Here is an 18,383-nt window from a genome sequence, read left to right as displayed (position 1 = left end):
CTTTTAAATAGCCATCATTTGGACTCATAGGGGATGAAAGGACATCCCTGGGAGAGTCCCAACTTAGTTCCATATGGTTTGTGAGTCTTTTTTCTTGTGACATTTTTATGAAGGTTATGTATATGTCCCGTTCATCTTCATTCTCCTGGTGCTAATTGCTGTCTATTGGACCTTGCTACTGTGTAGAGAGACCACATGCTTCCTCCAAAGCTGCCCCGGCTGTGGTATGCCACATGGCCCCACTGTCCTCAGATAAGAACCTGCTGGTGTCTGACCACAACAGCTGGAAAAGTTCTGCCTTGAGGTTCTTATCTTCTTGAGGCTCAAGTTGAGCTATGACATAGTGGACAAACACAGAGAATGAGTAGATTCTCTGGGGCTGCTTATGACAGCCAAAAAGCCTCCCACGAGTCATGGGATGTGAGCTTCGTGTTTGGAGTCAGCAGTGAGCTTTAATGTGGTCACTTCTTAGAAGACAATACAGTGTTGAAGATAGCAAGAGGCTCAAGAGAGACACAACTATACAGTCTCTAGCAATCTGACTTACTCTAGTCTCTCAGTTATTTAGTCAATTTTTCCTTGATCAGAGCTAGAGTGATGATAACCCTGAAATATTTTCTTTTTCCATGATCTCTTTTCAATTTATAAACCATGTGCAATTCAAGAATGATATTACTAACAATAGACTCCACTTACATGCTATTTCCTAGGCCTGTTTATGTGCCATCCCACACTCTCAAGTTAACTAGTATTTGCGATGTTAAATATTTCAACCTTTTAAAAAAACCATTTGGGTGAGGGTAGATAATCATTATTCAAAGAGACTCTCATGCCTGAGGCTTCAAAGTCCCACGTTCAGTCTCCCACACCACCATGAACCAGAGCTGAGCAGTGCTCTGGTAAAAATAAATAAATAATAATAAAACGATTCTATCACACACATCTGTATATTTAAATAATGCACTGTTTTGTTTCTGACTTTTTAAAAAAAAATGTGTACTAAATATAGTTCCATGAAGGCCTTTTTATTTTTTCACTGTTGTCATACATATACATATAATCTCTTTTAGCTGAGCTCTACTCAACTCTGGTTATGGTGGTACTTGGGATTGAACCTGGGGGCTATTGATGACTCAGGCATGAAAGGCTTTTTGCATAGCCATTATGCTAACTCCCTATCCTTAATATTATATTTCTGAAGTTTTCCCTATTCTGTTCTGTATAGTGAAGATCACTGATGTTTCCTGCTGTATAGTATTATACATATATATACATATATATATATATATATGTAAAGTGTGTGTGTGTGTGTGTGTGTGTGTGTGTGTGTTTGTGTGTGTGTGTGTGTGTGTGTGTGATATTTATTTGGGTCATTCCTAGCTTTTTGAAAATCTGTGAAGAGCTTCTCTGCACATTCTTGACAATGGTTCCTGGAACATTCCTGTGACACTTCATCTAACATAACCCTCTTAGAAGGAACTTGCTGACTGCTTACATATTTCACCCCAAATGATAGGACCAAATTATTTTTTGAAAGCCACCATTCTATTATAGCCAGCAATATAAGTTACCATCAATTCACACTTTTTCAGCAATTTTTTTTTTATTTCACTTTCAGTCTTATTCAGTTAAGGGAGAGAAAAATTTCCTAATTTGGAAGAAGTAATGAATATTTTTCATTTTGAGAAACTCTTAGCTACAATTGTGCAATTTTTTTTGTGCATCACTTTCTTTTCTTTTAATTTTCTTTCATTTTAACTGTCAAGTCTTCCTCTCTTTAGGAATGAAACTAGCAACATCCTTCAGACAGGAAAACATAAAAGACTCTGTATGGAAACTATAGATATAATTTTCTTTTTAAAAATATTTTTATTTATTTTTATTGGATAGAAACCAAGAAACATTGAGAGGGGAGGTGGAGATAGAGAGGAGAAACAGAGAGACAACTGCAGTACTGTTTCACCACTTGTGAAGCTTTCCCCATGCAGCTGAGGACCAGAGTTTTAACCTGCATCCTTGCACACTGTAATGTGTTCACTTCACCAAGTACACCACTGCCTGGCCCATATAATTTTCTTATATCCATTACATGGCTCCCTGTTCTGTGGAAGACATAGTCTTTAGATTTCTTCACCCTAGCAGTGATGAAGAAAAGTGTGAAGCATATGATGTTTGTCTTTGATGCTCTACTGCTCAGGAATCATTGATGGTTCCATGTTGGGCTCTAAGTCTGTGCTGCCATTTAAAGCAGGTAGGTAGATTTTGGAGAATGGGAGTGAGACAGATGGAGAGGTGCATGTAGTGGGAGTAACACATATGCACATTTTTTTAACTGGGAGGGAAAGTGGAGAAGATAATTCAAGAGTTAACTGACAATCTTGAAGCTAAACCAATCTGATTTTAAGAAAATTTAAGCAGAAAATCAGATTTTTTTTTTGCTCTTCATTTTATAGGAATTAAATTTTCTTCTCATAAAATCTATAAATTGTACTTCTCACTCTTCCGATAATGAGATTCTATTTCTGTAATAAGACCTGAAATTTTTAAATGAACACTGAACAAAGACTTCTTGCTCTCTACTATCAAACATTACCATATTTGGAAAATTCACATTAGGATTCCATTTCCTGTTTCATGCTACATAGTCACAACCTTGAAGTTTGGTGAATTTTCTGCCTGTGTTTTCTCAAAAGTGCTGGATTATACAGGATCTTTTCGAGGTCCCAGTTTGCCTTTAGCATTTCTGTAGATACCTGTATGCTGATTTATCTTAAACTAGCTACTTCCACAGTACTTTCTCATTCAGTGTGAACACTTGGCCTAAAAAAAAAAAAAAATTAACAAAACATTTCCATTGTAAAAGTGGAGTAAGAAAGAATAATGAGGGAGGAGGGGCAGGGGAGACTGACTGCTTGATAGTTATCCAAAAAGACTTCCTTGCCTGGTTCTCTAAAGTACCAGGTTTAACTTCCTCACACCACTAAAAGCCTGGGCTAAAGGGTGCTCTGAACTAACTCTAACTCTCTCTCTCTCTTTCTTCCTCTCCTCCTCCCTCCCTCTCTCTTCTCTTGCTCTCTCATTCTTTCTCCCTTAGCAAAATAAAGCAAACTATTTTTTAAGAAAGGAATAATGGAATTTCCTACCCAAAAAATGAACTTCTGAATTATAAAAATTCAATGCTTTTGGAAAGGAAAAACAAAACAAGCAAAACAAAACTTTCTCTCTTCTTAATAAATAAGTTATTTATCATTGTATTTTAGTCCTTGGAAATAGACTTTTTAATTCAACAGACATTTTCCAAATTAAGGTAAAGAAACTAGACTACATTTATGACTAAAGTTTCTGGGGAACAAACATGAAGCCAATTGGACATAACTCCAGTGAAGTTAGGATGGTGTAACAGAATATTGAAATCAGGACAGACTAACTTGCCAATAGAATGAATCATAGAATAACTTAATCTTAGATTTGAAGAGGTTCTAAAGGTCATTGAGTCCAATCACATGATTTATAACAAAGAACTTTTTGCCTCAATAAAATAAAACTAAGGTTTTGTACTTTTTTTTCTAGAAGCAATTCAAATTTTTTGTCAAGATCAGATTTTCTTTTCACCTTTATTCAAATTTGAAGTTTTAGTACATAAGCATTTTTAGCCTATGATCTATAAATGGGTCACAAAGGTAGCCAAGGAATATTTTCAAGTGGAATGCAAAATTTTGTAGAGTTTTGTTCTAGTCTAACATAATAATAATTGATCAGTGCAGTTCATACAAGCAAAACATATTGACATCCTCATTTATTAAAATAATTTTAAGGAATCCAGAAACGTAAAGTGACTTTATTTCTTTCTCTTTTTATGTTTCTTTTTCTTTTTTGAACTCATACCTGGTTTTACCATTTTAGGGCAACATCTTCAGATTGAGATGAAAAGAGGGAGAGACACCATAGAAGCAAAGATTTCCTCAGTGCATAGTACTCCCCTATGGTATGCTGGGGACTGAGCCTGCATCTTGTGAATGGCAATACAGACATCCTCGTAGTTGAGTTATCTTTTCCTCAACCCCAAATGTTATCTTATAAATCAAGACTATCTTTCACTTCCTCTCAAATATCTAGTATTTTCTCTAAGCCACTAATGTAAATATTGTAATGCTTCCAAACTATACTCCCTGCTTGTATCTGTCCTATTCCTGACCACAGATTAATTATCCTCTAACTTTTTACTTCAATCATAGAATCAGAAGTGAACATTAAAGAAAGCGTATTTATTTTTACAGTGATGGAATTAAGAGTCCAGGAGGTTATGTGATTTGTCTCATGTCACACAGTGTCAATTAAATCTCACTTGGGCTTAAAATACATAGACTTCTAAATCCAAACTCTTTCCCTAGCCCAAAATTGTCCCCGCCTTTTAAAAATCCACAGGTTTCATAATATATTAGAGAACAATTTTATATAATTACATCATAAACCATACATGTCATGCGTTATCAAAGAATGACTTCCCATCTATTTATCCATAATTCCACTTAAAAATTTTTTTATATTAATTTATTCTCTTTTTTGTTGCCCTTGTTTTTTTTTTTATTGTTATTATTGATGTCTTTGTTGGATAGGACAGAGATAATTTGAAAGAGGAGGGGAAGACAGAGAGGTGGAGAGAAAGACAGACACCTGCAGACTTGCTTCACCTCTTGCGAAGCAACTCCCCTGCAGGTGGGGAGCCAGGGGCTTTAACCAGGATCCTTATGCTGGTCCTTGCACTTTGTGCCACCTGCGCTTAACCCACTGGACTACCACCCAACTCCCCACAATTCCACTTTATACAATCACTCCAGTGCTTTGTGTTACCATTCCCAAGGACCTGAGTTTAACAAGCCTCCATTCCCCACTTGCAGGGATGATGCTTCCTGAGTGATGAAGCAGGGCTGTAGATATCTCATTTCTTCTCTCCTTCTCTTTCCCCTGATTTCTTTTTATCTCTAAAGAAGGAAGGAAGGAAGGAAGGAAGGAAGGAAGGAAGGAAGGAAGGAAGGAGGGAAGGAAGGAAAGAAGTTGAAACAATCCCTGTCAATGTGTTTCTTCTATCCTGGCTATGTAAATAGTGCTACATAATAAGAACTATGGGCTAGAAATATGATATTTCTACTCACATTTTCAAAATAATATAAAATACAATCTATGACCTTGTCAAGAATTAATACTTTAGAGTTTGGGAAACTATTTGGTGAATAAAGTAGTAGAAGTGTATATAAACATATTTTCACCTTTTTTCCAACTTTATTGGGGGGCGTAATGGATTATGGTATACTTGTTGACACTTGGGTGCAACTTTTCATCTCCCCATAATAGGTTTCTACACTCGCCCAACTTCGGTACTTTTTCACCATCATGCTGCATGATCCCAAAAATCCCAGCAGCCACCTCCCTTCTCCTCCTTCCTTCCCAGACTCCCTTGCTTCCATGTAAATCACTAAATCCAGTCCAAGTTTTACTTTGCATTTTCCCTTTCTGTCCTTGTTTCTAAGTTTCACCTATAAGTGAGATCATCTGACATTCTGCTTTCTCATTTTGTTGTTGTTGTTTTTCTTCTCACTTAGCATGATTCCTTCAAGCTCCATGAAAGATGAGGCAAAAGAGATGGCTTTATTGCACACAATGGAATATTACTCAACTGTTAAAATTATCTTCACTTTTTAAAGATTGCTTATGGAGCTACAATGTTTGAGTATCTCATAATATTGACCATAGATAAGCCTGTCAGAAGCTTTGATGCATATGATAAATAATGATAACTTTAGGTTAAAGTTAGAAGTTATATGAAAGAAACCACATGGATTTGGTAAAAAAAAAAAAATTCAGTGGTAAACTTCACAGAATTTGTGGATGAGTGGATATGGGGTAGTATTGCTGAGGGAGAGGGAGGCACACATCCTCACGTCAACAATGATGATTAGTCTTGTCTACGGCCATACCACCCTGAACATGCCCGATCTCATCTGATTAGTCTTCTTGTTTGTACAGCTTGGAAAGACATTGGTGCCTGTCACTAAATTCAAAAGGAAGAAGCTATGGAATAATCATAGTTTAGGATTTTATTTTTAGATATGAATTGTTATACTCATCTTTAAAATAATTCTGAAATTAATTACTACAAAATTGACTGAGCAGATGATGATATATGTGACTGTCACAAACTAGCTGTGAGGAAATTATCTTATTTTTCTAGTCTCGAAGAAGCATTCTTTCTAAAATTCTCCAGTTACACTATCACCAGTTTGTCACTTTGTCCAAGACACTATTAATTTTTCATAAATGTGTTCTATTTTTTTTACTACATATACTTTTAAATATAAGAATTTAGATAAATGACTTGAGATTTTCTCAGAATAATGTGAAGTCCTTTAGCCAGAGAATCTGTAATGAACATTTCAGGAAGTCTATATTGCTAGTAATAGAAGTGACTGAGGAAGCTGTTACATAGACAGGTTGCCTCTTCACCCTGGCTCAAATATTCAAGAACTGAAGGATTTTGCCACAATCAACCCCACCTTACAAGAACTACTGGAACGAGTCCCACAGAAAGGAGCAAGCCAAGGAATACATGTTCTAAACACCAAGTTGCAGATGGTACCATGATGTCAGCCTGACTCGCCCGGACAAACGACCTCACCAATGTACCCTGGAACCCCACCTCTTCAGAGCCCTGACCAAGTAGGGAAAGATGGGGAAAGGCTAGGCATGTGAATCTACCTGTCAATACCCATGTCCAATAGAGAAACAATTACAGAAACCAGACCTCCCACCTTCTGCACCCCATAATAACCCTGGGTTCATGCTCCAAGAGAAATAAAAAATAGAAAAGCTTCTAATGGAGGCTATGGGATATGGAACTCTGATGGTGGAAAAATCTATGAAATTTCACCCCTCTTATTCTATGGTTCTGTTGATATTTTCTACTTTTTATTATATAAATAAATTACATTTTAAAAAAGAAAGGAATAGAGGCAGGGCCATAGAAAAATTTGCCAAATATATATAACTAAAGATAGCTGGCTATAGAAATAATAGTCAGCCTATATCTGTAACTTTGGGGAACTGCTGTAGTTTCTAATGGAGAGAGTGGTGACATAAAATTATGGCGGTGGGAATGGTGTTGAATTATACCCATGTTATCTCATAATTTTGTAAATCAATAATAAGTCATTAATAAAATTTAAAAGAAAAAAGTCAATAATGAAGGGGGAGACAGAGAGGGAGAGAGACACCTGCAGCACTGCTTCATTGCTCATGAAACTTCCTCCTGCATGTGTGGACCAGAGGCTTGAACCTGGGTTTTAGCACATAGTAACATGTGTACTCAGTACCAACAAACTCACCATTGTTTGTAAACTGATTCTTAGTAAAGAGAATGGATCATTTTCTCAGAATCACCTTGAGATAGCCAAAGCTAAAAGACTAACATCAGAATTCCAATCTAATATTAATTGTCAAGTCAACCATAATTTCTCATCAAGACATCCCTGTAGACAACTGCCAGCTAAGCCAAAGAAGCAGAAAGCTGTTTGTTGAACAAAAACTCAGAATCAAGTGCCAGTTATTTGATTCTAATTGTTAATGACATTGTGGCTTGAGAACCTAATGTGTCCTGTTCCATGGAACTCAGACTCCTATCTGTGAGCAGATGGAGACTGACAAGACCTGCGAAGAACCCTTCTACTCCTGGTCAGCACATCATGCTTGGAGGGGCAGTGCCGGCTTGTGCCTGTGTGACTTTTTATTCTTGAATTTCTACAGAAATAAAGTCCCAGAACTCAAGCTCATGCCTTTCTATTGTTCAGTTTTTTTCTTCAGGTGTATTAAAATATTGTGCATGGCATTGTCAAGTCTGACCCAGGGAGCCATTGTATCTCTTTATATGACTTTGTATATCATTACTCAATTTCACTATATGATCATTTCAAATGTTAACTATTGTGTAGCTGCTTACTTTTCTTATTTTTATGTTAGGGGAATATATAGATGTGGTTTTTTTTTTTTTCACCAGAATGCTCTTAGTCTATAAAGATGTACATAGGAATGAAACAGATAATTTAGAACCTATCCAATTGTTTGTCCAGAGTACTATCAACACAAAAATTTGGGTTAGGAGGTTCTGCTCAGCTGTCCCAGCCGTGCTCCATGGCCGATCCGGAAGAAGCGCGGGCTCCTCCGCCGCTCTCTCGTCCCTCGTCCTCGGGCACTTCTTCAGTATCTTCCCCGAGGGCCCCAGAGAGCTTGGACTGGCCGGTTCTGAGCAGCAGCAGCAGAGCGGTGGACCCGCTGGAAGAGGTGGAGATGCGGATCGGAGATGCAGCATTTTCATTAACCAAACTTATTGAAGCTACATCTGCAGTATCAGCTCAAGTGGAAGAGTTTGCCTTCAAATGTACAGAAAATGCACGTTTCCTTAAAACATGGTGGGACCTCTTGAAAGAAGGTTATGATTCCTTGAAGCCTGACAATTAATTTGGCTGGAACTTCATTCCTCATTTAAGATATTTGCACACATGCCTTATTACAAGATAATCTCTAACAGTTCTGTATATGCAGGGTGAAATTTTTTCTTAGTTTTCTTCATATTTCTGAAAGCAAAATACTGAAAGGATTTTTTATGCTGCCCATTATTTATCTTTAAGTCTTTTTTTTTTTTGTCCTTTAAATTTTTCCTAGGATCCTTTATGAAAGTCACCTTATCAATATATACTATTAGTTATGCCATAGTGTTGTCAGTAGCAAATGAGTAGACCATTCCTCATTTTGCAAGAAGAGGCTAAGAATAGCCAAGTTTGAGGTTGATCTTTATATTGTTGACCAAGGTCAATTTAGGGCTACTAATATTAGGCCCAGTTTCATTTCTAAGTTTCCTAGAACCAGCAATTGTGTCTTAGCTGTTTCTATACCCCTAACAGTTAGAACAGTGCCACACAACACTTAGTAAATACTTGTTAAGTAAAAGTTGAGAATGTAATTAAAGGGTTTTTTTTATATGTTATCTCTTTAGCATGAGCATTATAATCGTTTCTCTAAAAAAAACATTTGAATCAATATCTCTTTAACTTGATGTAATGAATATGGTTCCCTTACCTGATGAGAGTTTTTTTTTTAATAAAATACATATTTCTACCCTTCTCTAATACTTTTTTTAGAAGTTTTTCCTTAGAAAGTGAAAGCCTATCTGAAAAGAATGCATAATCCTCCCATTTATTTATAAGTTAACTGCTTTTACAGATATTTCTAGTATTTGATATTGCTTTGTTTGCTTCCCATAAGTGCCTTATTAAAATTATGACTGTATTATTACTTTTGTAACTTTGCATATTGCTTTATCCATTTGAAATTGCTAACTTTGTTTTTAATGCATCAACTTTGAATGGTGCAGTTCTATTCATATCATATTTTAGTGATAATGTTCTATTCATCCTATATCTTATTTTTCTCTCTGTGGCTTGTGTCCTGTGCAGCAACTATGAAGCCAACTGATCTTTTCTGGATGTCTGATATGATTATTTTAGGTTTTTTGTAGATGTGTATACCTGTACAAAACTGTATTCTAAAACCCCACAGTGAGTTTGTGAAAGAGGTCAAATGGATGGGAAGAGAATAGCTCAGTTTAGCATATTGTCAAGGTTCTCTAACTAATTTTTTTAAGTTAGAGAGCACACATGTGTTCATATACAAAAGAGATGCTTATTTCATATTATAAAGTATTTTTCTATGTGTTATAAGAATTGTGACTTTTTAAGTGTACAGAATAAATTTGTTAAAAGCAAAAAAAATTGGGCTGGGTAGATAGCATAACTGTAAAACAATAATAATTATGTACAAAAATCAATGTAATTTTAACTACGTAATTTTTAATGCTTTTAAAAGGAAAGTGAGAAAATCACAGTATTATATATAATGTAGGAGAGGGGCAGGCAGTGGTGCATCTGATGAAGTGTTCATATTATAGTGTGCAAGGACCCAGGTTCAAGCCCCTAGTCCCCACCAGCAATGAGAAAAGTTCATAAGTGATGAAGCAGGGCTGCAGGTGTCTCTCTGTCTCTCTCCCTCTCTATCTCCTTCTCCCCTCTTAATTTCTCTTTGTCTCTATCCAATAATAAATAAATTAAAATATTTAAGAAACAAAAGAAAAATGTAGGAGGAAGCTAGAAGAGACATTTCGAAATTTCATTTGCTATTGTAATAACAAGATAATTATATTAAAACAGGAGTTTTGTGGACATGAATAATTTTAAAGGCTTCTGTGGGATTAAAATGTAGACATGTATAAATCTTGTGATATTGTTAAAAGAGAACTTTGGAAACTGATTATTCTAAGAAATGTAAGTTATAACTAAGACATATAAATCTAGTAATTATCTTTGAAGATGAAAGTGAGAGTGAGTTGTGATTTTAGTCTTTGATCTAGTCTAATTTTTACTGATTTATACTAGTCACCAGTATAGTAATAAAATTTTATGCCCATATTTAATTTATTCATAACTCCTTTGCAAATACTTATAATACTTTCAGAAAAGATGATTCCAAAGATTGTTACTATAATAGCAAAACAACTTACTCAGGAAGGAATTTGAAAGAAATTAATATACAATTACTTTTATTTTTTGTAGAAACATGTGCTTTAGAATGAATCTTTCCATGAGGATGTATGAATAACACATAATGAAAATACAATGCAAACTCTTTGATTTATAGAAAATGATATGATATATAAATTGCAGGGCAGTATTGTAATATTTGTCTTTATATTATCCTTAGGGTCATTTCTTAATGGCTCATTCTTAACCTGGGCCCCGCAGCAAAGAAGTGGCTCGCTTCATTCCTGTCCCACATCTTGGAATCTGAGTCTATGCCCAAAGTTTGGCGTCGTGCGAAGATTATAGCGGTTTTGAAACCAAAGAAAAACCCAACACTGGCCGCCAGCTATAGACCAATTTCTCTCCTCTCCGTGTGTTACAAACTCCTTGAGAGGCTGCTTCTATCACGTATTTCTCATCTTACAGAGAAATTCCTATCACCCGCCCAGGCTGGTTTCCGCCCAGGAAGATCTACCTGCGAACAAGCCCTGGCCCTCTCAACTTACATTGAAAATGGATTCCAGAAGAATTTAAAGACGGGTGCTGTCTTTGTTGATCTCACAGCAGCCTATGACACGGTCTGGCACCATGGTCTCCTGGTCAAGATCTCAAGATGCCTGCCTCCATGGGTGGCCAACACTATATCGTTTCTTCTCCAAAACAGAAAATTCCGGGTACATCTGGGTGACAAGTCTAGCAGATGGAGACTTGTCTCAAGTGGCCTCCCCCAGGGCTCTGTTCTGGCTCCTACGCTATTTAATATTTACATCAATGACCTCCCAGAAACTTCTTCAAGGAAGTTCATCTACGCCGATGACATCTGCTGTGCAACTCAGGCATCCAAGTTCGACATCCTCGAGGAAACACTCACGAAAGACATGTCTCTGATATCTGATTACTGTAAAAAATGGCGACTAATCCCTAGCACTGCAAAAACCGTATCATCTGTTTTCCATCTACACCATGCCTCGGCCTCACGTGAGCTTAATGTGCAGCTTGGAGATACAAGAATCCGGCATGAAGCCCAGCCAGTCTATCTTGGCATTACTCTCGATCGCACTCTGTCATTTCACGAACATCTCATAAAAACTGCAGCAAAGGTGGGCACGAGGAATAACATCATTGCAAGACTGACCAGCTCCTCATGGGGCGCGAGCGCTTCCACACTACGATCATCATCTCTGGCATTATGCTATTCCACTGCAGAATACTGTGCCCCAGTATGGTTCCGTAGCCCCCATGTCCACTTGGTCGATTCCAAATTATATTCCTCCATGAGGATCATTTCTGGAACCATCCGTTCCACCACGGTTCCATGGCTGCCAGTTCTTAGCAACATCGCCCCTCCAGATATTCGTCGGGATGCGGCATTATCTAAGTTCATTTCCCACGTCTACGCTCGACCGGACCTGCCAATATACACGGATATCTTCGCCCACCCTGTTCAACGCTTGACATCTCGTCACCCAATCTGGTCCCCTACGCCTACACTGAACTTCTCTGTTCCAGTCTCTTGGAAACAGAGCTGGCAGTCAGCTGAGGTAAAGAACAAACACCTCATCACAGACCCCTGCAAGTGTCAACCCGGCTTTGACCTAGCACGTTATGATTGGGCCCTCCTCAATTGCTATCGAACAGGCCATGGCCGGTGCGCCGCTATGTTCCATCGCTGGGGAGCCAGAGACGACCCGAACTGCCCCTGCGGCTCCAGACAGACTATGACACACATAGTCAACGACTGCCACCTCTCCAGATTCAAAGGAGGTCTCGAAACTTTATATCAGGCTTAATCTGATGCTGTTGACTGGCTACGGAAGAAGGGCAAACGCTAGAAGAAGAAGGGTCATTTGAATTATGAGGACTTGAAGGCATTGGCATTGACCTACTCTAACTTAGATATCTTTGAATTCTCCTCAGTCCATACAAGTAACAAATGATCATAGGAAAAATCAGGATGTATCTACCTGGACAGTATATAACTTCATGATGGGCTACAAACTCATGTTCACTATCCACTACCTTGTATATTCCTGAAGCTAAGACTGAGAAACTTCCAGAACACCTTGATAGTAGGATTACAGTTCAGATCCTGCCAAAAAGAAGGAACCCTCATGGAGTGTGAAAGGTTGAGAACAGGCAAAGTCATTGTTGCCTCTCTGGCTAATGGCTTTAGCAGATGGCAACTGTGAGGCTCTCTGTAGTTATGAACAATCTTCATACTACCGTCAGATGGTATGGTCAGTTCAAATCTTGTTTGTGGTTCCCTTTGTTTTCTGAAAGCTACTATAACATTCCTGTGACAAGATTTCTATTATGCTAATTGCTTCTGGAAATACATAAAGTGGCCTCATGTATATCAAGGATATACAGAAAATGAAATAAAATACTGAAAAAAGTATCTAACTGAGGTACTTAATTTAGGGAAGAATCAAGTAAATGAATAGACAAATAAAACAAGCTGGTTTTACATGTTACTCCTACTATCAGTTATTCTACCCTATATGACATCAGTTAAATGTAGATATTAGCAAATATCACTTAGTTGATTGTCTTAGCCCACTTGACTTGTCAGAAAATATACCATAAGCAGGGGTCGTGGGGGGGGGGGTAGTGCAGTGGGTTAAGCCACATGGTGCGAAGTGCAAGGATTGGCGTAAGAATCCCAGTTCAAGACCCTGTCTCCACACCTGCAGGGGCGTCACATCACAGACAGTGAAGCAGGTCTGCAAATCTCTGTCTTTCTCTCCCTCTCTGTCTCCCCTCCTTTTTTGATTTCTCTCTGTTCTATCCAACAAAAGCAATGACAACAACAATAATAATGACAACAACAAGGGCAACAGAATGGGGAGAAATGGCCACCAGGAGCAGTGGATTCGTAGTGCAGGCACTGAGCCCCAAAAATAACCCTGGGGGGATACTGCTCATGGTTTTAAAGTTGGAAAATCCAAGATCAAAATTTTACAAAGATAGCTTTTAGCCTGAAGTCAACTATGTTGAAAATCATTATTTCCACAATAGCATGGTTTGGAAAAGAAAAAGAAGAAAAAACCTATTTCTTCTTATTCTTAATAGAACTTGTCTTCTGTTTCATGTAGTTTAATGCACATTAATAATTAAAATAAACATCAACTGAACAAATAAGTTAGTGTAACACTAAGACAAAAGGATTGAATCTCATTCAATGTTATCAAATGCAATTCAGGGGAGTCGGGCTGTAGCGCAGCAGGTTAAGCGCAGGTGGCACAAAGCACAAGGACCGGCATAAGGATCCCGGTTCGAACCCTGGCTCCCCACCTGCACGGGAGTCGCTTCACAGGCGGTGAAGCAGGTCTGCAGGTGTCTATCTTTCTCTCCTCCTCTCTGTCTTCCCCTCCTCTCTCCATTTCTCTCTGTCCTATCCAACAACAACAACAATAAAAAAAACAACAAGGGCAACAAAAGGGAATAAATAAATAAAATAAATATCAAATGCAATTCAGATTCTGAATTTGAATTCAGAGAAAAGACCATTTTGACCTTTATTCTTAGTTCAATCATTTTATATTGATAATTTCTAAATTAGTTAAAACAATTTCTCTCTCTCTCTCTCTCTCTATATATATATATATATATTCCAGAAATAATAACCATACCTAAATAGTGGATATATATATATATGTATATATTCCAGAAATAATTACCATACCTAAATAGTGGATATATATATGTATATATTCCAGAAATAATTACCATACCTAAATAGTGGATATATATATGTATATATTCCAGAAATAATTACCATACCTAAATAGTGGATATATATATATATATATATATGTACATATATATATATATATATATATATATATATATATATAGAGAGAGAGAGAGAGAGAGAGAGAGATACTAAGATATATATATATCTTAGTATACTTAGTAATAATGGCAGTTCAGACCGGATTTCCATCTGTCTCCTGGGAAGGACAAGAGCCTGATTATTCCATTATGGATGGAGGGGATGATGGTAACCTTGTTATCAAAAATGGGTTTGTGTCGTGGTCCAGGAGGTGGCACAGTGGATAAAGCATAGGACTCACAAGCATGAGGTCCTGAGTTCAATCCCTGGCAGCACATGTACCAGAGTGATGTCTGGCTCTTTCTCTTCCCTCCTATGTTTCTAATTAATAAATAAATAAAATCTTTTAAAAAATAGGTTTGTGTCTGAGGCTGAAATAGACAAATGGCTCAAACAGAGGCAAAAATAAGGAAGTCTGAAAACCTTAAGATCCAAAAGAATGTCCATATGAGGTGTACGATCCTCGAACTCTGTATGAAAGGCTACAGGAACAGAAAAACAGGAAGCAGCAAGGATATGAGGATCCATCCCAATTCAAAGACAAAGAGGCTTAAATGAGGATATAATCAACTTTCTTTTTAATTTCTTTTATTATTATTAATTTGTTTATAAAATAAAAAATATCAACAAGACCATAGGATAAGAGGGGTACATTTCCCATCGCCAGAACTCCATATCCCATCCCCTCCCTTTAAAGCTTTCCTATTGTTTTTTTTTTCTTTTTTTTTTTAATCAAGAGGGGAGGGAGTGATAGAGAGGGAGAGAGAACAAGAGACATCTGTAGCCCAGCTTCACAGCTCACAATGCTTTCTCCCTGAGGTGGGGGCCAGGGGCTCGAACCTGAGTCCTTGAGCACTGTAATATATATAGGCACTTAACCAAGTGTGCCATTGCTAGGCCCCTAGCTATCCCTCTGGAAGCATGGACACAGGGTCATTATGGGATGCAGAAGGAGGAAGGTCTGACTTCTGTAATTCCTAGCCTGTCCCTACCTTTCCCTAGTGGGACAGGGGCCTGGGGGGGGGGGGGCGGTCCTGGACCCATTGGTGAAGTCCTCTGTCCAGAGAAGTCAGTATAGTGTCATGGCAGCATCTGCAACTTGGTGGCAGTGTAATATAGCTGATGGGTTGACATCCCATGCCTGATGTCTCTGGACACAGTACAAAATGAAACGTATCAAGGTGGTACTGGTTGCATTGATTAGGTTAAGATCAGTAGATGCAGTATCAATTGGTTTGGATCAAGAGAAAGCATTCTAGAAAATGAGCCCCACCACAGAGGTTTCAGGAGTGGGGGAAATATGGGTTTTATAGAGAATGAGGAGGGTTCCTGCTGTCTTGGGTTTAAGAAGGCAATAGATACTTATTATTATAACCAAGTTATTCGGAAATTTGATTGATTTTGAAAATCCCATTAGTGATTTAATAATGATCAACAAGATTGTGGGGTAAGCAGGATACAATTCCACACAGTTCCCACCACCAGAGTTTCACATCCCATCCCCTCCATTGGAAGTTTCTATTCTTTATCCCTCTGGGAGTATGGACCCAGCATCTTTATGGGTGCAGAAGGTGGAAGGTCTGACTTCTGTAATTGCTTCTCCACTGGACATACGTGTTGCTAAGGCCAGTCTTTCCAGAAAATATAACCTTGTCAGACTACAAAAGCTGGATTAGGGCCAGAAACCAATACACTCTAACGATGACCCTTTGGTTACTATCAAGCTACACCACCACCTGAGGATCTATTCAGGGAATCCTGGGATTTCCACATAGATATGATGGGCCTAGACCTCTAACAGATACCTCTCTCTATTATCACTGGTTATCTCCATTGAGAACACCATAAACTCACTGGTGGGCCTCTATAGGACATTTTCATCAGTGTAGAACAATGGTAGAAACTGCCCCACTCTCTGAAGGCTGGATCAACATACTCTGTCACTCAAGGAAGACTGGTCCTGAAATGAGTGTAGTCTAGAATGTTCTTAGATATGATCATGGAATGTGAGCTCAGACCTACAGGGATGCAGAGGTTATACAGGCTCCTGTGCTAAATATGAATAGACATGGGCCTTAGGTCAGATTGATGGGGTTTATAGTTAATGGTATTTATGATCAGCTTTCTTTATGAGGTTTCTTGGCAGCAGGCACTAAAAGAAGAGCAACGAAGAGAAAAAGAATTGAAAGAACTGAAGGAATACAGAAGTAAACTCAACAAAGTAGGAATTCTTCAGAAAACAAAAAGTGGTAACTCCAGTGGCACAATCAGTTAACTTGTGGTACTTATACAGAAAACAAAAAATGAAGAGGAAGCTGACTGTGAATCCTGTAGAAAACAAGAACAAGTTTTCCCTGATAAAGCTGTTGGCAGGAACTGTGAAGCAAAAGAGCTCAGTGAGTGGCAACAGTGTGAAAAAGACTGAAATCAGACCCTGACCAGATGACAAGAATCAAGAAGCCTCATCCTGCCTCTCTCTGTTGGAAGAATACCCCCTGAGTGGCCCCTCTCTATCCACTACCCTCTCCCTCACTCTGCAATGGCATCCTGCCAGGTCTAGGCACCTACTCTGGGAGCAGCAATTCTGAGTCCAGCTCACACAGTGAAGGCATAGTCATTGCCACTGGCAAGATCATTTCCTCTATCTTCCAAACCAACACTTTCCTCAAGGCATCCTAGGTCCTATTTCCTCAACACTGGGGCCTCCTCCCTGAGAATAGACAGGACAGTTCATTCTGCCTACAAGCATTAGCTCGCTCAGAAAACTCCTTTGCCAATTTCCTGTGCACATAGTGACATGTTTAACCTCCTCTTTTAAAAATGTGCTAGAACCCACTAGCACATTTGGCCTGTGTTTGGTTACTTTGTCCACTCTAGTTCAGGTGTCGCAGATCTGTCCTACTGTGGAGTGGGTGTTAGATCCCAGCAACAGTGAGCACTGTAAAGTAGACACCAGTGGGCTCATAAAGTATTACGGTCATAGTGCTTTCTTGTTTTGTTTACCCCTCAGCCAATAACACAAGGATAGTTACTGAATGAATGTGTCATGTAGTTATACTGCATTGTGGAGCGTGTGGGGGGAAAGAATTGGCCTTGGTGATGAAACGGCATGTCTTAACCGATGCTTGCTGTTTTCTGACTAACTAAAAATGATAATATGTAAATATATGTATGTATAAAAGCAGTTAATCTGGATAAGTAATCCAATATTATTTTTTAGATTTAATTTTTTTCTTTAATTTCATTAAAATTCTGTCTCTATCCAATAATAAATAAATGAAAAATTAAAAGGGGCCAGGTGGTGGCATGTCTGGTTAAGCACAAAGTGCACAAGGACCCAAGTTCAAGCCCATGGTCACCACTTGCAGGAGGGAAGCTTCACGAGTGGTGAAGCAGTGCTATAGGTCTCTCTCTCTCTCTCTCTCTTACCTCCCCCTCCCCTCTCAATTTCTTTCTGTCCCTATGCAACAATAAACAAATAAAAATATTTTTAAAATAAATAAAACTTTAACAAATAAATTTCATTAAAATTTGACTTTCATGGCTGATTTAAATTACTATTCAAAATATGAATCTTACATATACTATTTACAGAATATAGATTACTTCTATCCCATAGAACATATAATTTTATAAATCAAATTATATTGAAGTAGTTTTATAAAGCGACTTTTATTGATCAACTTTCTTTATGAAGTTTCTTGGCAGCAGGATCTAATAGAAAAGCAATGAAGAGAAAAAAGACTTGAGAGAACTGAAGGAATATAGGAGTAAACTCAACAAAGTAAGAATTTCTTCAGAAAACAGAAAGTGGAGAAGAAACTGACTGTGAATCCTGTAGAAAACTGAAACAACCTTTTCAGAAAATACGATCTAAAGAAGCACTGCAGTTGGAATTTTCCATTATTTAATCTATAGCTATATAG

The 18,383-nt window shown here is 38.0% G+C and overlaps 1 protein-coding gene and 1 pseudogene across 1 annotated transcript; both read left to right on the top strand.

Annotated features, from left to right (window-relative positions):
• The first annotated feature begins 7,937 nt into the window (after positions 1-7,937).
• Positions 7,938-8,657, top strand: LOC103110823 (uncharacterized protein C4orf46 homolog). The gene has a single exon (XM_060190922.1). The coding sequence runs from the start codon at positions 8,182-8,184 to the stop codon at positions 8,506-8,508; it is 327 nt and encodes a 108-aa protein (XP_060046905.1). The 5' UTR covers positions 7,938-8,181; the 3' UTR covers positions 8,509-8,657.
• Positions 8,658-14,595: 5,938 nt separating this feature from the next.
• LOC103110843 (PSME3-interacting protein-like) lies at positions 14,596-17,136 on the top strand (annotated as a pseudogene).
• The last annotated feature ends 1,247 nt before the right edge of the window (positions 17,137-18,383 follow it).

This window comes from Erinaceus europaeus, chromosome 4 (assembly GCF_950295315.1).
Source record: "Erinaceus europaeus chromosome 4, mEriEur2.1, whole genome shotgun sequence".
In the NCBI taxonomy this organism is placed as follows: domain Eukaryota; kingdom Metazoa; phylum Chordata; class Mammalia; order Eulipotyphla; family Erinaceidae; genus Erinaceus; species Erinaceus europaeus.
The sequence above is the reverse complement of the archived record's forward strand: the minus strand, read 5'-3'. Positions and strand labels throughout refer to the sequence as shown.

Coding starts and splice junctions, on each gene's coding strand:
- LOC103110823 (XM_060190922.1), top strand. CDS start 8,182: ATGGCCGATCCGGAAGAAGCGCGGGCTCCTCCGCCGCTCTCTCGTCCC.